The sequence below is a fragment of the Gekko japonicus genome, unplaced genomic scaffold (genome assembly GCF_001447785.1).
Source record: "Gekko japonicus isolate JY-2015 unplaced genomic scaffold, Gekko_japonicus_V1.1 scaffold565, whole genome shotgun sequence".
In the NCBI taxonomy this organism is placed as follows: domain Eukaryota; kingdom Metazoa; phylum Chordata; class Lepidosauria; order Squamata; family Gekkonidae; genus Gekko; species Gekko japonicus.
The window spans coordinates 673572-690747 of NW_015176468.1; the positions used below are offsets into that span (position 1 = coordinate 673572).

Genomic DNA, 17176 nt, shown 5'->3' on the forward strand with positions numbered 1-17176 from the left:
AGGAAGTTCTTCCTAGTGTTTAGCCGAAAACTCCTTCCCATGTAGAGCACGTTACAGTAATCTAACTTGGATGTGATCACGGCATGGAGTATCATGGCCAGATCAGACTTTTCGAGGAACAGCCGTAGCTGGCACTGTCAGCTGAAGCCTCCAACCACAGGGCCAGCATACGACAGCACCCCGCCCAAAAAAACCCACCCTCTTTTAGGGGATGGCTAACCCTCCTCCAGAGCATAGCAGGCTCAGGGCTATAGCCCCAAGGAGAGACTTGCAGAAGTCTAGTCCTGTCAGCCCATACCCGGCCCCTTCCTCAGTTTTCAGCTGTCATTAAATAAAAAGCACAGTGCTAGATCCTTGGCCAATGGAGCCTCGTTTGGGGCTCCAGCACAAAATGCCCCCCTCTGTTTCAGCCCCCCCCCCCGTTAACATCAAAGAGGACTTACAAAAAATCCGGGAGACTTCGTACGTAGACGTTGATCTGAAAGCGTTTGCACGCCCGTACCAGCAACCCGGTCGTCTGTGAAACGAGAGACCCGTGACTTACAATTCTGAAAAAATTCCTCGGTGGCGTTATTCAAAAAACAAATAAACGAGTGAGTGACCCTACACATTGAATATGGATTTCGCTCCTGGACGGGGAACCAAAGCGGTGTGCAAGGATGGGACTAGGCGGGGCATTTTCAAACATTTATGAATCCAGAACAGAGAGTGAGGATGGAGACAGATGGGAACGTCCTGCCTGTTAAAACGAGAGTCACGCCAACAGTGACATGTCCAGCACCACACAGGAGCAGTGTTCCCTCTAAGCTGAGTTAGTGTGAGCTAGCTCACAGTTTTTTAGCCTCTGGCTCACACATTTTTGTCCTAGCTCAAGAAGGATGGCTCCAGAGCAACCTAATTTATGCAGTAGCCAAATCGCTCGCTCACAACTTTAATGCCAGTAGCTCACAAAGTAGAATTTCTGCTCACAAGACTCTACAGCTTAGAGGGAGCATTGCACAGGAGGTTTTTGTTTTGGCGTTTTGCTTTTTTTTTAAAAAATTAATTGGATGGCAGACTATTAGTTCAGCCACCTGCACCCAAATATGAGCAGCTGTTTGGCGTCCCAGTAATGAGGCCGTAAGTGCTGGGGAAAGAAACATCTGAGGCCACTGCAAAGTCTGAGAAGAGAACATTTCCAGGCTTACAAAAAGCAAGACAGGAAACCCATCTTGTGTTCAACTTTCTTGTTATCTTCTTCCCGCGATGACGAGAGAAGGACGGAAGGAGGAAGAAGGAGCTCTCAAATCCTAGAATCGCTCTTGACGAACTGCAGGGGCTAGCCATGTTTGTAATAACTTCCCCCTTTAGCTTCAGGTAGAACTCTTGTCACCGGTCTGTCAGGGTCAGTATTGTCCACTCAGGTCCCGGTCACATGGGCCGGAAAATGCGGGGGGGAGCGTGGCTGTTTGCCCCGGAGCAAAGTAACGCACGGCAGCCCAATCACATGTCCTGTCGAGGTCCTGTGGTTCGGCCGTTAGGTGCCGATCACACAGCTATCCTGCAGCGCGGTCACCGAAAGTTGTGCATGCGCATGATCATTTGTGCGCATCCTGTGGAGATTGTTTAAAAAAACAACAGTCCAGTTTGCAACGGGACATGGACGGGCGCTGGATGCCACGGAATTCAAGCGGAAACGCGATCAGACGCCCGCCCTTACCCCGCATTTTCCGGAAACTAGTACATTGTATGTGGTGGTTTTTTACTCCGCATCTTCGGCGACAAGCCACGGGTTAGCCACAGGTGCACCACGCTTCCCAGATGTTGCGGTGTGATCGTGCACCGAAAATCCACCTATCATCCGTGTCTTTAGCGCGGCAACTTCTCCGTGTGAACGGGACCTCAGACAGGCAGTGGATCTCATACAGAGGTCTTTTACACCCCCTTCTATCCGTTCCTTTTAACTGGGGCTGCCAGCTTTTGAACCTGGGACTTTCTGCATGCCAAGCAGATGCTCTTTCACAGTGCCTCCGACAACACTTAAATGTAGTATTTCCTGCATCTCAGGAATTGGGTTCTAGCTCACAAAAACGTACGCCATGATTAAAGTGGGTAGTCTTTTAAGATGTTACAAAACGCTTTGTTTTTTTCATTTGCGAAAGAGCAGAGAGGCATGTGCACTTGTAAGTCAAATGAAGTAGTAACACACACACCCCAGTCCGCCTGTTAGTGTATATTGTATTTTGACTGTGACATTTGGAGAATTTCCAGGATTTTGCATATTTTGTGGCAGCAATTAAAATGGCTGAAAAAATATGTTGGGCACTGGGTTTCAGAACATATGGGGCAAGTGGAAGGAAAGTTCTTCCATGTAACCAGTGTTCCCTCTAAGCTGAGTTAGTGTGAGCTAGCTCACCATTTTTTAGCCTCCAGCTCACACATTTTTGCCTCAGTACAGGAAGGATGGCTCCAGAGCAAACTGATTTCTGCGGTAGCCAAATCGCTCGCTCACAACTTTAATGCCAGTAGCTCACAAAGTAGAATTTTTGCTCACAGGACTCCACAGCTTAGAGGGAGCGTTGCATGTAACCCTGTCTTTGAAAATATTTTCCTTCGAAAATATTTGGATGCAGTTTTGATTTTTTCCTCACGCTTTGCAGTTCAAGCACATTTCTGGCCTCCCTGTGGAGTTGACAGTTCTGTTGAGTCAATCAATGGAATCTCCAGAGCTTTAGTGCTCCTGCCTCATTTTTATATAGTTTAGATACTTCCAGAGGCAAATTCAAGGAAAATTTAGGGGGAAGGAGAGGGGTGACTACAATGGTTTTGAGGTAGCGCTGAGGGAAGACACCATGGGTGCGTTCAGACGGGGCGTTTCAGCCGGCATAAACTGTACTGGTTGGAACCATTGCAGTTTATGCCGGCTGAAACGCGATCACACTTACCTCCTGTCTGCGGAGCCCATCACTGTATGCCCGTTCACACACAGCGGGCGTCGGTGGTTTGTTTTTTTTAACTCAGTTTGCAGGCAGCCATCCACAGAATGGCGATCTTCGCGCATGCACAAAACACCCCGTCCAGAAAAGCATGCCCTGAAGAGAGGACTTACCTTTAAAGTTTAAAGAGCAAACTGGCCTCCCTGAGGTCCCGGACTCCTCTAAAACGTTAAACTAAGGACCTTTTCTTTTTTTTTAAACAAACGCCGGGGCGAAGCTTTGCCCAAGCGCATATCACCGACCTTTAAAAAAAAACGGCGGGCGAAAATCGGAAGCCTTGGGCTTCCGAACGGACGTGGCTCTAACGGTGGAGAGCGATCAAAAAAAGGGGGGGGGGGGGGTAAAGCGATTACAACCGTTGCACTCAGGATACCACCACTTGGGCACCTAGTGGCAGAATACAACGGTTTAAAGCTCTTTGCAACGGTTAGGGACGGGAGGCAGATGTTCGCCGTGTGAACGCTGGTAAGTACACCGATTCCAACCGGCACCTATACCGTTGTAAATGCCCCGTCTGAACGCACCCCATGACTACCAAACCACTCCCTATTTGACAAAATTAAAAATGGAAGCTTTGGGGAGTAAAATAAAAGCATTCATCTAAAAAAACCCCGAAGGTTGCTAGATAAAAACTGTGTCTATCGATTGTGTTTTAATCCACTTCTTCCTCCGTGGAATTTAGGGTGGTACACATGATTTTCCATGATGTTCAAACTGGGTAAACTATGGTTACTTCTAAACACAGTTGCCCTCCAATCCAGAACTAGCAGTCGTGGATTGGTGTGGGATTCTGATTCGGAGGGAAACAACTGCTTGGAGTAAAGCACAGTTTTCCTGACACAGATGTCACAGTCTGGTTACTGGGAACCAGAATGTGGAGCGGGCAAACAGCACAGGCAACCACATGAATCTGCCCTGTAAAGAATCAGGCCCTTGGTCCATCTAGGTACATACTGTCTACTCAGACAAGCAGTGGTTCTGTATGGTCTCAGGTGGAGGTCTTCCACATCACCTACGAGCGTGTCCTTTCCCAACTGGAGGTATTGGGGATTGAACCTGGGACCTTTCGCATGCCAAGCAGAAGCTCAACGACTGAGCCACACCCCGCCCGCCCCCTGTGCGAGGGAAAGAAAGGAGAACATGAAACTGTCTGTTCCTAATGGCCAAACCATGCTGAGATAACTGTATTGATTTCTGAAGGAAATAACGCTTAAGTCCCAAACGGTTCCACATTAAACTATAGGGTAGGGGAGACCAAGCTCTTGCTTTTAGGGGTGGACAGTACGGGGGTGGGGGGGAGCCTTACTGGGTTTATATCCAGAAATGTCTCGTGATCCTCTTTCTTTGGATGAATGCCGTCAATGCTCTTGATATATGCCTCATCCGACTGGTAGAAATGTGGTGATGATAATAATATTGGCGCACCTACAACAATAGAAATTTTTTAAAAGCCCAAAATGGAGATGTTACCAACATTATAAACACAGTTTAAAATAGTTTAAAAACACACAGAACAAGACCCTCGTATCAGCTCTGTATTATTCTTTCAGCACGGATGATGAAGGTTTAAAGGTAACTGGTTAACTATGTGACTAATTAACTAAAACGAGGGATTTTTCTCTGGGGGAATGCGGCGGAACAGAGTTCTGGAATCTCTTTAGCAAAATTCTTTTAAAAATATTTAAAAGTTTATGAGTTTTCAGTCTACAGGCTGAAAACTTCATTTCCCTCCTGAGAGTTCCAGCATGTCCCTGACTAAAACTCTGTATTAATACTGTATTTACCTAAAAGGAAGACTAGGGTTTCTTCCGGGGGTGTTTGCGTACTAGTTACATATAACAAGTTTGTGCACTAGTTACACGTTTGTATGGAAGCGATAAATGTTTTGCTTCTTGCCTTTTTTCATGGGGTTGTCTTACATTCAGGGTCATCTTCCTCTTGGGTAAATGCGGTAACACTTAGCATTTATATCCCATATTTTAAATATTCAAATAGTCGTCAATCCTTACCAAAGCTCTGTACTCATTATCTCCATATTGTTGATGTTGAGCAGAGGTGGAAAAGGAAAAAAACTTGCCATATGATCACATAATATGCTGAGGTGAGATTTGAACCTGGCATTTTCTGGCTTGTTGCTTCTGTTTGTGAAAATCTGTAGGGGCCACAGCAATATCTGGGGGAGACTACTCTCTCCAGAGCAGGGGTGTCAAACTCATTTGTTACGAGGGCTGGATCTGACATAAATGTCACTTTGTTAGGCCGGGCCATGCATGCCATAAAATGTAACACATGGTACCGGAGATATAAACTTTATAAAGGTGATTTCAGGTGTTGAATGGCAATAGCAGGTGAAAGACAATAGCAGGCCTGATAGGATTAGGTGTGATATGCAGAGGGGTAGTAAGAACATAAGAACATAAGAGATGCCAATGTTGGATCAGGCCAAAGGCCCATCCAGTCAAACACTCTGTATCACACAGTGGCCAGAAATACCAGGGGCCATCAGGAGGTCCACGAGTGGGGCCAGGACATTAGAAGCCCTCCCACTGTTGACCCCCTGTTGACATGGAGATACCAGCATTGGTAGTGAGACAGGAAACCTAGGTCTCAATTCCATCCAGGTGTAAATTGTTCTTGTCAGAAGAATCCATCCACCCACCCCCTCCCTCCCTCCTCTCCCCCCTCCCCCCCTCCCCAAAAGAGGAGCAGCAGCCCTGGAGAAGGAAGCAGAAGGTGTGTGTGTGTGTGTGTGTGTGTGTGTGTGTGAGGGGCTTGTCTTTGTATGTCTTTGTATGTCTCTTGCACAAAGCAGGAAGCAGCCACTGAGGGAACTCTGGGGTGGGGGGAAGGGAGGCAAGAGGCAGGAAACAGGAAGCAGAAAGCAAAGAGCTACTGAGAGAGCTGGGAAAAAACCAAGCTATGGTGCAGCTGCAGCAGCAGCAGCCACCCTGGAAAAGGAAGTAGGAGAAGGAAGTTGCTCGTGGGCAGATCTGAGCCTTGTGGGTACCGGGGCCAGATCCAGCCCATGGGCCATATGTTTGACACCCCTACTCTAGAGAGTCTGTTCAGTGGGTCTATGCTGGGTGTGGAGGTCACAGATGGCCAACAACTGGATCACAATCTTTAAGGGGAGCTCAAAATGACTTCTAGGAGGCTTCCTACACACATGTTTGAACAACGGAGAAGTTCTTGACGGCTGCTGTGCCCAAGCCAGAATATCTTCCAGAAGTCAGCCAAAACATTAGCATTTGGTCAAGAATTTTTTGGCAAGCCAGAGGAAGAGTTATCTTAACAGCCAACCATTTTATCTACTAATTTCTAAATCTTGCCTTTGGCAAGGTGACGGCACACCGCAATTAAAAACCAGAACGAACCCCCTGAAACAGCAGTTTCCAGTCTCTCACAGTCCAGGTAGTGCCGGAACTGGGAAACGTTCATTTCTGCTCTCAGCTTATCACCTTGTGGCCCACGTACCTTGCATGCAGGTGCTGATGTTCAGGACCCCTGCCCCGAGGCAATTCCCTGCTGGTACGCAAAACCCAGCGTTGTCTTTATTGACTTTGCCACTTTCATAAAACGATGCAGGAGGCACAAACCGATAGGCTGGGATGCCCTTAACGGTAACATACTTCTCGTAGGTCACAGACAGAGACCTGGAAAGAGGCATGAATAATTTGAAGTCTGTCATCTTGAAATCTCATGAGAACAGGCATGGACTACAAACCTCTTCGTCACATACAATACAGTCAGCTGCAGTTCACAAAAGTTAAAGCAAGAAAAGGAATTTGTTCCCTCTAAGGCTGAGTTAGTGTGAGCTAGCTCACAGTTTTTTAGCCTCCGGCTTGCACATTTTTGCCTTCGCTCAGGAAGGAGGTGGCTCCAGAGAAAACTAATCTATGTAGAAGCCAAATTGCTCGCTCGCAACTTCAATGCCAGTTGCTCGCAAAGTAGAATTTCTGCTCACGAGACTCCGCAGCTTAGAGGGAGCGTTGGGGTTCCCAACCTTTTTGAGATTGTGGGTACCTTTGGAATTCTGACACAGTGTGGAGGAGCCAGCCACAAAATGGCTGAAAGAAGCTTACCTTCCGTCACACAGTGAAGATCCTTTTGGCAGGTGTTGCCACAGCAACATTTTTTAAAAAAAATCTGCAATCAAATTTCTGAAGCCCAATCAGAAGCCTTGCTGGGCAAAAGCGTCGCCTGGCTCCACCTATTTTCTAAAGCCACCTGTGAGCACTAGGAAAGGTGTCAGCAGGTGCATGTGGACACGATGTTGGGGACCCCAGGTGTTAACAGTATCACAAGACTCCTGTTTGGTTCTGCGGCTATCCCTCTTAAAACGTGTACTGGTACCCTCTCTGTGACGCTTTGTAATAGAATACAGCTGAGACAGGGTAGGTGTTTCAGGACCAAGCGACTCAGTCCGTGGAAGCTAAAATGTATTGCATGCAGAACAAAGGTTGAGTCCAGTGGGACTAAGACCAATGAGGTTTAATTCTGGGCATAAGCTTCCGTGTGCATGCACACTTCTTCAGATACTGGCACCTTTAAGACCAATGAACTTTAATTCTGGGCATAAGCTTTTGTGTGCATGCACACTTCTTCAGATACCGGCACCTTTAAGACCAACAAAGTCTAATTCTGGGTATAAACTTCCGTGTGCATGCACACTTCTTCAGATACTGGCACCTTTAAGATCAACAAAGTTTAATTCTGGGCAGTGATCCCTCTAAGCTGAGTTAGTGTGAGCTAGCTCACAGTTTTTTAGCCTCCAGCTCACACAATTTTGTCTCAGCTCAGGAAGGAGGGCTCCAGAACAAACTAGTTTATGCAGCAGCCAAATCACTCACTCACAACTTTAATGCCATTCGCTCACAAAGTAGAATTTTTGCTCACAAGATTCCACAGCTTGGAGGGAACGTTGATGGGTATAAGCTTTTGTGTGCATGCACACTTTCTTCAGATATACTGAAACAAGACTTCCTCAACTGTTACACATAGGTAGAGAGAGACTTTCTTGGTCTTAAAAGGTGCCACTGGACTCAAACTTTGTTCTGTTGCTTCAGACCAACACGGCTACCCACCCGAATCTGTATTGCATATAGTCAGGGACAGTCAAAGCCTTGAGAGCAGCCAAGGCAGGAGGTATCGCGTAGGTCTCCCTACAACATCTCATCTTTGCAAAATACTCTTAATTTGGTTCGTCTCATATCCCCTCCACATTAGCACTGTCTATGTGACAATTTGTATCTTTCATCAAATAATTAACTCATCAGCCGCTGCCACTCTCTTCAGTTTGATTTGAGTTGCACTGAAGATAACGGAACAGTATAAAAAGGAACTGAAGCTCACAGCATGAAGTTTCAGTTCAACACCCGAGGGCACTGATATATAACTTGGCTGGTCTGATTGTCCTGATGAACACTTAAGTAGTGAAAAAAAAATAAGAAAGGCAGGATGGAACAGACAGGCATTCTATAGCTCTGCTGTCAAAATAGGATGTACTCATGAAAGGTGTGGGGAAGAAGAATTACCCCCATTCTATGTTTGTTTGTCCTTAATGTTTGTATGTTTTTTGAAATTTTTTTAAATAAAATTCTATCCCTCCATGGGGTAGTTAAAAAAAAATGAAAGGTGTGGGGAGAAAGAAGAGCATGAACTTGGGACAGTAAAGGATTTTGTGAAGCCAAAACTCCTTATGTGCCAAATCACAACATTCTTCTCAGTCATACAAGTTAAGATTAAGAAGAAAGTAAATGAACCAATGAAATTGCCTTATACTCAATCAGACTCTTGGTCCATCAAAGTCAGTATTGTCTACTCGGACTGGCAGCAGCTCTCCAGGGTCTCAGGTAGAGGTATTTCACATCACCTACTGTCAGATCTTTTAACTGGATACTGGGGATTGAACCTGGGACCTGCTGCATGCCAAACAGATGCTCTTCTGCTGACCCACAGCCCCTCCAAGGTTCAGGCTGGCCACAAACAACACTGACTGGTGTGGTCCCAGTGCATTATTCACTGGCTCACTCTGCCAAAGTTAGGTAGCCCTTCAGAAGCTCAGGGGGACACTTCCCATTCTTACCTGCAGAAGTCTGAGGAAAAGATATAGATGGTTTCGTCCTGGTCTATCAGTGGGTGAAAGGAAGACCCATCAGTTCCGTTTATCATATTACACTCTGGTGTCGTCCACCAGTCTAGTTTCCTGTCAGAAGTGGAGAGTGGGGGAGGAAAATGAAGAAGGGAATTGTGTCAGCAAAGGAGCAGACAATCTTTGTGCACAGCTCTGCCCGGCAGTGTGACAGAGTGGTTTAACTGTGAAGCCGTGTTCCCTCTAAGCTGTGAGCATGAGCGGCCGCTCATTAACACAGGAAGCCCCGCTCAGCAGCAGTCTGGAGCCACGCAGGGTCTTGCGCCGCCCGTTGCCTGTTTTAAATTTACAGAACACAAGCAGAAATACGCCCACCACTGGTAACAGCTGAGAATTCCCTTTTGAGCAGAAAGGGAGAGATCATGTGGCCAAATATGAGCCAATTAATTAAGGTTATATCAGAAGGCTTGGCTAATGGGTGTGTGTTCTATGATACCAATGGTGCCCTGGAACAACTAAATAAAGGTGATTGACTCATAACATCTTCCACGACCTCGCCACCTAAGCTCTCCATTACCTCGGATATCAAAATCATCTCCTGGAACTTGGCGGGATGGCGGAATAAAGTCAAAGATGCCAAGTTTATAAGCTATCTTAAAGGGTTTGATGTTATACTCCTTCAAGAAACCTGGTCGCCAGACCAGATTTACCTTGTAGGTTACAAATCCTACAACCTAACATCTTTCAGGACTAATACAAGGGGCCGTTTCCAAGTAGGACTATCTATACTTGTGTCCTTTCATCTTAATTCGGATTACATCTCCCTACAGACAAATAGCCGTATGGAACAGACTATTAAGCTTATTTTCGACCACAAAATTTACCTCACAGCAGCGAACGCAAAGGCTACACGTGCTGTCTTAAGAACATCTTGCAAATGAGGGGACAGTTTACAGTTCTAAGCAAACCTGGTTCCTCAAAATCGTAACAGGTCCCCTCAGTTTCAAGAAAGGGCCTGTCACACTAATATTCCTAAGAGACACCTCCTCTTTTTCCTCTTGCCAAACTGTGGGTTTGAGCTGGATCTAGAGATCCAGCTCAAACCCCCTCAGCCCCCTGCTCCCCCTCCCCAACAGCTCCCCAGCGTCCAACAACCAGAGGTATTCTGTCTCCACTGACTACCAGTCTCCTTCCATATCCAGTACAAATCCTTGTCCTCTCCTTTAAAGTCTTCCACAGCCTGATCCACTCACTATCTTCTCTCACACCCTAATATATCCCTGCCTGTAACCTTCACTTCTTTGCCTCTAACACCATCAGCAACCTAAAAGTCTCGTTTTTGGTTAAACAACGTATACCCATTCACCGTCGTTGCCGCATTCTCCTGCGACTCCTTCCTCGAAGACCTACGTGATTTCTCTTCTTTCCCCTGCTTACTTAAAAAATGGTTCCTCCCCATACCCATCTCTTCCTTAGTCCCTCTAGGTCAGTGATGGTGAACCTATGGCACGGGTGCCAGAGGTGGCACTCAGAGCCCTCTCTGCGTGCCATCGTCCCAGCCAGGCTCAGACCGTCATTAAAGTGTCGAATTCTCTGCCAAATAATTTTAAGTAAATGAAAGGATTTGGGATTGCTTTCCTTACTTTGTTTGGATCATCTTAAGTTAATGTATGAGTTGTTTTTTTCTAAAGTAAAACCTCGGTATTCAGGTTAAATTGCCATGTTGGCACTTTGCGATAAACAGGGCTATTTTGGGGCAGGAACGCACAGGAACGGAGTTCTGGCTGGCTCCCAAGTTGGCCACGCCCAGCAGGAACTCATTAGCATAATTGTCCACACCCAACAGCAGAAACTCATTAGGATTGGCTACATTAGGGGTGTGTGGCCTAACATGCAAAGGAGTTCCAGCTACAAAAAAGGCCCTGGGTTTTGACAACAAACAAGGTAAACAGAATAAGAAGCAACAGGTGGGTGTGGCTGGGTGACCAGACTTCTGGTAACATGGAGGTGCGGCCTAATGTGCTAATGAGCTGTGCTGTCAGGGGTGTGGCTTAATAGGCTAATGAGTTTCTGCTGTTGGGTGTGGCCTATTATGCTAATGAGTTCCTGCTGGTGCTGAGCTTTTTCTACAAAAAGAGCCCTGGGATACATAAGTGGGTTTTGTGTTGCAGTTTGGGCACTCGGGTCTCTAAAAGGTTTGCCATCACTGCTCTAGGTCCTTATTCACAACTGAAACGCAGCCTGTAAAGAAATGAAGGATCTGCTGCAGGATGCATACATTTAAAGAGGTTTCGAAGGGCTGTCTCCTTCTATATGCCCCTGAGCACCAACTACAGCCATCAGGTAGCCATCTGTCAGCTCTCCCACCACTCAAGAGTGGCCCAGGTCTTTTCCTGAAGAGGTGAAGGGAGCCCCCCTCCTTGGAGATCTTCAGGGGGTGCTCCAAGGCCTGTTGGCCCAGGCTTTTTTTTGGGGGGGGGGTTTGAATGGCAGGCATCTTTCGGCCGGGGGGGAAGGGGGAGATTTTAGGTTTTCTATTTTATTTTTGGTGTTCGCTGAAAATGTTTTTAGCTATTTCCAGGGCTATTTTTTGGCAGGAACGCACAGGAACGGAGTTCCGGCTGGCTCCTGAGTTGGCCACGCCCAGCAGGAACTCATTAGCATAATAGGCCACACCCAACAGCAGAAGCTCATTAGGATTGGCTACATTAGGGGTGTGTGGCCTAACATGCAAAGAAGTTCCTGCTACAAAAAAAGCCCTGGGTTTTGACAAGAAACAAAGTAAACAGAATAAGCAGCAAAAGGTGGCGATGGCAACATGGGGTGTGGCCTTAAATGCTAATGAGCAGTGGTGTCAGGGGTGTGGCCTAATATGCTAATGAGTTTCTGCTGTTGGGTGTGGCCTGTTATGCTAATGTGTTCCTGCTGGGCTTTTTCTACAAAAAAAGCCCTGGCTATTTCTATAAGATGTCCTCAACTATGAGGAAAGGGGGGGATATAAATGTTTTAATAAACAAATAAATAGGGAGGTTAGCGGTACTTAAAAACAGCAACGTTCTAAGAACTTCTCGCAGGGCTCTTTTTGTAGCAGGAGCTCCTTTGCATATTAGGCCACACACCCCTGATGTAGCCAATCCTCCAAGAGCTTACAGTAGCCCCTGTAAGAAGAGCTCTGTAAGCTCTTGGAGGACTGGCTACACTAGGGGTGTGTGGCTTAATATGCAAAGGAGCTCCCGCTACAAAAAGAGCCCTGCCTGGAACACTTCCATTTTGCATTGCCTGGAAACAGCAAGAATTTTGGGAAACATGGGTTATGAAGCATGGATTTGAGAGGGAGGGAGGGAGAAAGAGAGGGAGGGAGGGACAACAAGAACTTTTTAATTACTCTTTTCCTTTCCATTCAACGATCCTTGTGAAGTCCTTATAGTTCCGTCCTCCACTGAGAACAACGTATTCTCCGTCGTCCGTCCCATTCATCTAGGAAGAAGGAACATGAGAGAACTTCTTTGAGCCCACCTTCTGATTCAAAATTGGCCACCAGCGATGAAGGAAATTGGGTCAAACCGGCTCACGTTATTTCCAACCCCCATCCATGTTATTTGTAATGGAAGCAAAGATAATCTGTCACAGATAATAAAAATAAAACTAAACATTTGAAAATTGGCCACCAAGTTTAGGATGATAATGGGAGTTGCAATGCCAGAGTCTAAGGGAATTGGAAATTCCAGTTCCAGGTTAACTCCACAGGGTACCAGTTTGTCCAGTAGCACAGGATACCTTTCAGCTAGTCCAGTCTGAGGATACAGACAGGATTCTTGGAAGTCTGAGACCTACCAGTTGCGTCTAAAAACGTTGCCCTTCCAGGCTGCAAGACTACGTCTGGGAGACAATTAATGCCCACTCCTTGAAGTGGGCAGTGGTATGTGTCAAACGGCCTCTGGACCCCGACCATTGACCGATGGTCAATGAAAATCAACCCTCCGTGCCCTTACTACAGCTAAAAGACTTTTATTACAACACTGGAGAGATAAATGCCCAGCTTCGATAAATCAACAGACTGAGACCCTTACACCTTTACCAATATTTGAATGCATTGCAAATAGACAACAATGGCACATGGACTTATTTTTAGATACTGGGAAAGTTTTTTATAGAAACGTACATGTAGATCCACTACTGCTGTTGTTATATTTTTATATCCATTCTCTCTCTATTTTTTTCTTCCCCCCCTTTTTATACTGAATTCTGATAAACCCCCTTTTTAAAAAGGAAAAGAATGAAAAAACATTTTTTTAAAAAATGACAAGAAAGGTTTAAGGACTTTGTTAAGCTATGTGTACATACTTAGCATACATAGGTCCCTGCCACACGGCAGGAAAAACACCGGCCAAAGTGTGGCTAATTAGAGCCGCACCAAAATAGAGACACCGCGGTGGGATCCCACGGATCCCCTGAGCTGTGGCGCCGTTGCTCCCCGGCACGATCAGCTGCCGGGGAGGAAGACGGTCGGGAGGGGGAGGCTGCCGAACTGCGCACATCTGAGCATGCGCAGTTCGGCCAGGAGCCGGGGATGTGCCGGCGAAAGGACGCGCCGGCGATCCCACGGCCGGCCTTGATGCGGCCATCCCAGAAGAACCACCTCGGTAGGTCGTTCATTTTTGCTCCGTGTTTTGGGCGGAAGGGCCGGATCGGGGACGGGTGCGCAACGCTTCCCAGATGTTGCGGTGGGATCGCGCCCGTTTGCTCCGCCCCCGATCCGTCCCTCTCCCAGCCCAAAACCTCTCATATGACCGGGGCCATACTTGAGCTATGTTTGCCAATATGCTAAGTGGTTACAGTGTCAGACTAGGATTTAGGGGATCTTGTTTAAATCTCTACCCTGAAATAGAAGCTTGCTGGATGGCCATGGGCCAGTCACACTCTCATAGCCTAAGCAACCTCGCAGGGTTGTTGTGAAGATAAAATGGAGGAAAAGAGAACGAGGTAAACCCCTCTGGATCCCCACTGGGTGGGATACGACATTTGTTAGGAATCTAATATTGGCTACAGTTTGCAGAAAATGATTTTTTGGGGGGGTATTTTGTGTGTGAGCCTGGAAGTCATGGGTGACTTCTGGCAACCCCTAGTGGGTTTTGGACATTTACTATTGCCTACCTCTGTGTCCCAGCCCTGGTATTCCTTGGAGGTCTCCCTTCCAAGTACTTGCCAGGTCGGCCCTGCTTAGCTTCCGAGATCCACCAAGATCCGGCTTGCCTGGACTAACGTTGCCAGCACAGCAAAAAATATAGTTGGCGAGCAAAGGTAGGCCCCTAGTATAACTGTATAAAACAACAAGCCATTAAAAACTAGCCACTGGGCATAAATAACGTAAAAACTATCCACAAAACACCTCAGACCAATGGCAGACTATTAAAAAAAAAAGGTGATCAAAGACGTGTTTTGGCCTGGCATCTAAAAGACGGCAAACTAGATGTCAAGTTACTTTTTTAATCATGTTTTATTTGTAAGCCTCCTCAAGAAGCTACAAGTGACATAGGCATTTTCTAAATAAAACAGTTATGTAAATCAGGTAAAAAGCTAGCAGGGAAATCCTTCTCGGATGCAGTACAAGAACACAAAATAGAAGGTATCGTCTCGGCCTTAGTCCCTTGAACGTTGGGACCAGAACTCTTCAAATTTTGAGTTATTATTCGCGTGTCCGTTCTTTCTCTCTCCTGCTGATGTGTTGTGGGAAGCAAAAAAATGTCTAGGAAGTAATATAATACTTTTTTATGAGAACCAATAAAATCACCACAGAATAGTAAGCAAACTAGGTGGCGCACAGCACTGTTATGACGTCACTTTTTTTTTTTAAATTGCACTTATATACCGCCCATGACCCCTAATGGGTCTCAGAGCGGTTTACAGTGTACTGCTACTGGTATAGTCGCAGTAGTTAACCTACCTAGGGCCACAGATTTTTAGGGGGGGACTTCTCTACCGACACCCTTGTTGGCGGCGCGTTCTCTCTTCTTTCCGGCGGGGTATGCTGGCGTCCTCGGCTGACCGGCACTTTCAGTTAGGCATCGCCACGACGCCCTCACGGTCCCCCAAATTCCTATGCTAAAACCACAGTGTCTGGGAAGACTGCTAGAGCACGGCGTGATGCCAATTCCAGATATGTGACAGGAAATGATGTCATGGCACTGCTGTCATAGCACTCCCCAGCTATGAAGTGGGCAGCATAGGTTTTTTGGGGTGGGGTTTTTTAGGGTGGGGGAGACCTGGTCCCTCTAGTTCCACAGAACTCTTGAGCAGGCAATACGTTCAGTATAAGTTGCAATGTGAACCTTAAGGGAGTTATGGGATGGTTGTGAATGGTTGTGTGAGTGTATATGAGTATGGCTGTAGATCACTGAAATGATTGCACCTTTAATTTCGTTGTACTATGTACAATGACAATAAAGTATATTATTATTATTATTATTATAAACAGAAAGCTTACCTTATAAAAAAAGCCAAATTCCGGATTGACAGCAGGACGCATTTTGTGCATGGTACGGAGGAACCTGTCTTCGTAGCCCCACAGCCATTCATGAACGGTGTGTATTGAGAACATTTCTTCTTTGTACAACAGGAGCATAACCTCCAAAGGAAACCGCATGGCAGTTGCTGTAGCCATCTCCATTGCAGCCTAATGTGGAAAAGGGGTGGGGGGATTTATACATGAGAGATTTCACATTACCTTTTTAAACCACATTGATTCTGTTATTGGCCTGTCATGGAAGAAACCAGTGCAGGGATGGCTGTTTCACACAGCATTTCCCTCCCGGTAAGGAGCCGTCTCTGAAGCACTGTGGCCATTTCAAACTGTGACACTTTCTTTTCCCGCCATTTCCCCCCACGTGCACAATCTCCCTGATTTTTTAAAAAACATTTTATTGGGAGCGCTATAACGCTGATTTGACATCCTGTTATAGCGTTATAGCGCTCCCAATAGAATTTTTTTTAAAAAATAGGAGAGATTGCACGCGGGGGGGGGGGCGTGAAAAACCCGTCACTGGAGGAAGCGCTAAGGGGCATTTTACACAGCCCACTGTAGCGATTCAGATCCGGAAGAAGGGACTGAAGACCTGAGGAAAGCCGTTTTCGTCAACAACGCCTCAGACACGCTTCCCAAATGGGAGACAACCGGCACTGTATGAACAGGTAAATACATTCTATTAACAGCCGGTTACTAAAACGGGTCTGTCTGAAATGACAGGAAAAAACCGTTAGTAACCAGTTCCTGAAACAGAATAGATAGGCTGTCCGAAATCCTTCATATACGTATATGAAGCATCTGCATTGTACCAGTTCAGACCACTGGCCCATCTAGCTCACAACTCAGTCAATGGCACTCAAGAGATTTTACGAGAGATACTTTTTAAAACTAAAGTTGCTAAAGGTTGATCCTGTGACATTCTACATGCCAACCATGTGTTCTAGTACTGTCCTACACCTCCCCCACCAAATGTTTTTGTAATGTGCAATCCATGCTCCTCCACCCCCACCCCCCAGTTTATTCAGTAATTTCAGGGGGTGTTCGCCCACCACCCCTTTTAATCAGGGACATTTTATAGACCTATGAGCCGTCTTGGTGTGTTAAATTGGGTTAAATGATTGAACTGTAGAATGTTTTTATTGTTTTATTTGTATTTTTAATCTGTCGTGAACCACCCTGAGCCCTGAGTGCAGGGAAGGGCGGGATAAAACTTCAAACAAACAATAAATAAAGGGGAAAAAAATATTCCCCACAGCACAGCAGAACACGGACTTTGACTCCATAATCCCCAAAGCATGCTTAACCCCACCAAACCCACAAAGCCTAAGCCAGTGGTGGCGAACCTCTGGCACGGGTACCAGAGGTGGCACTCAGAGCCCTCTCTGTGGGCACGCATGCCATAGCCCCAGCCAGGCCCAGACCATCATTAAAGTGTCGAATTCTCTGCCAAATAATTTTAAGTAAATGAAAGCATTTGGGATTGCTTTCCTTACTTTGTTTGGATCATCTTAAGTTAATGTATGAGTTGTTTTTTCTAAAGTAAAACCTCAGTATTCAGGTTAAATTGCCGTGTTGGCACTTTGCAAT

The 17176-nt window shown here is 46.3% G+C and overlaps 1 protein-coding gene across 2 annotated transcripts in view; it reads right to left on the reverse strand.

The window, feature by feature from the left end:
• SCARB2 (scavenger receptor class B member 2) overlaps positions 1 to 17176 on the reverse strand; it is a 77770-nt gene that overhangs the window by 20648 nt on the left and 39946 nt on the right. For both annotated transcript variants that reach the window (XM_015427124.1, XM_015427125.1), the window contains exons 4-9: positions 15551 to 15739; positions 12452 to 12543; positions 9061 to 9180; positions 6450 to 6628; positions 4282 to 4400; positions 444 to 517 (exon numbers count right to left, since the gene is read on the reverse strand). In XM_015427124.1, the coding sequence (XP_015282610.1) occupies positions 444 to 517; positions 4282 to 4400; positions 6450 to 6628; positions 9061 to 9180; positions 12452 to 12543; positions 15551 to 15739 (773 nt within the window). The remainder of the gene's footprint in view (positions 1 to 443; positions 518 to 4281; positions 4401 to 6449; positions 6629 to 9060; positions 9181 to 12451; positions 12544 to 15550; positions 15740 to 17176) is intronic.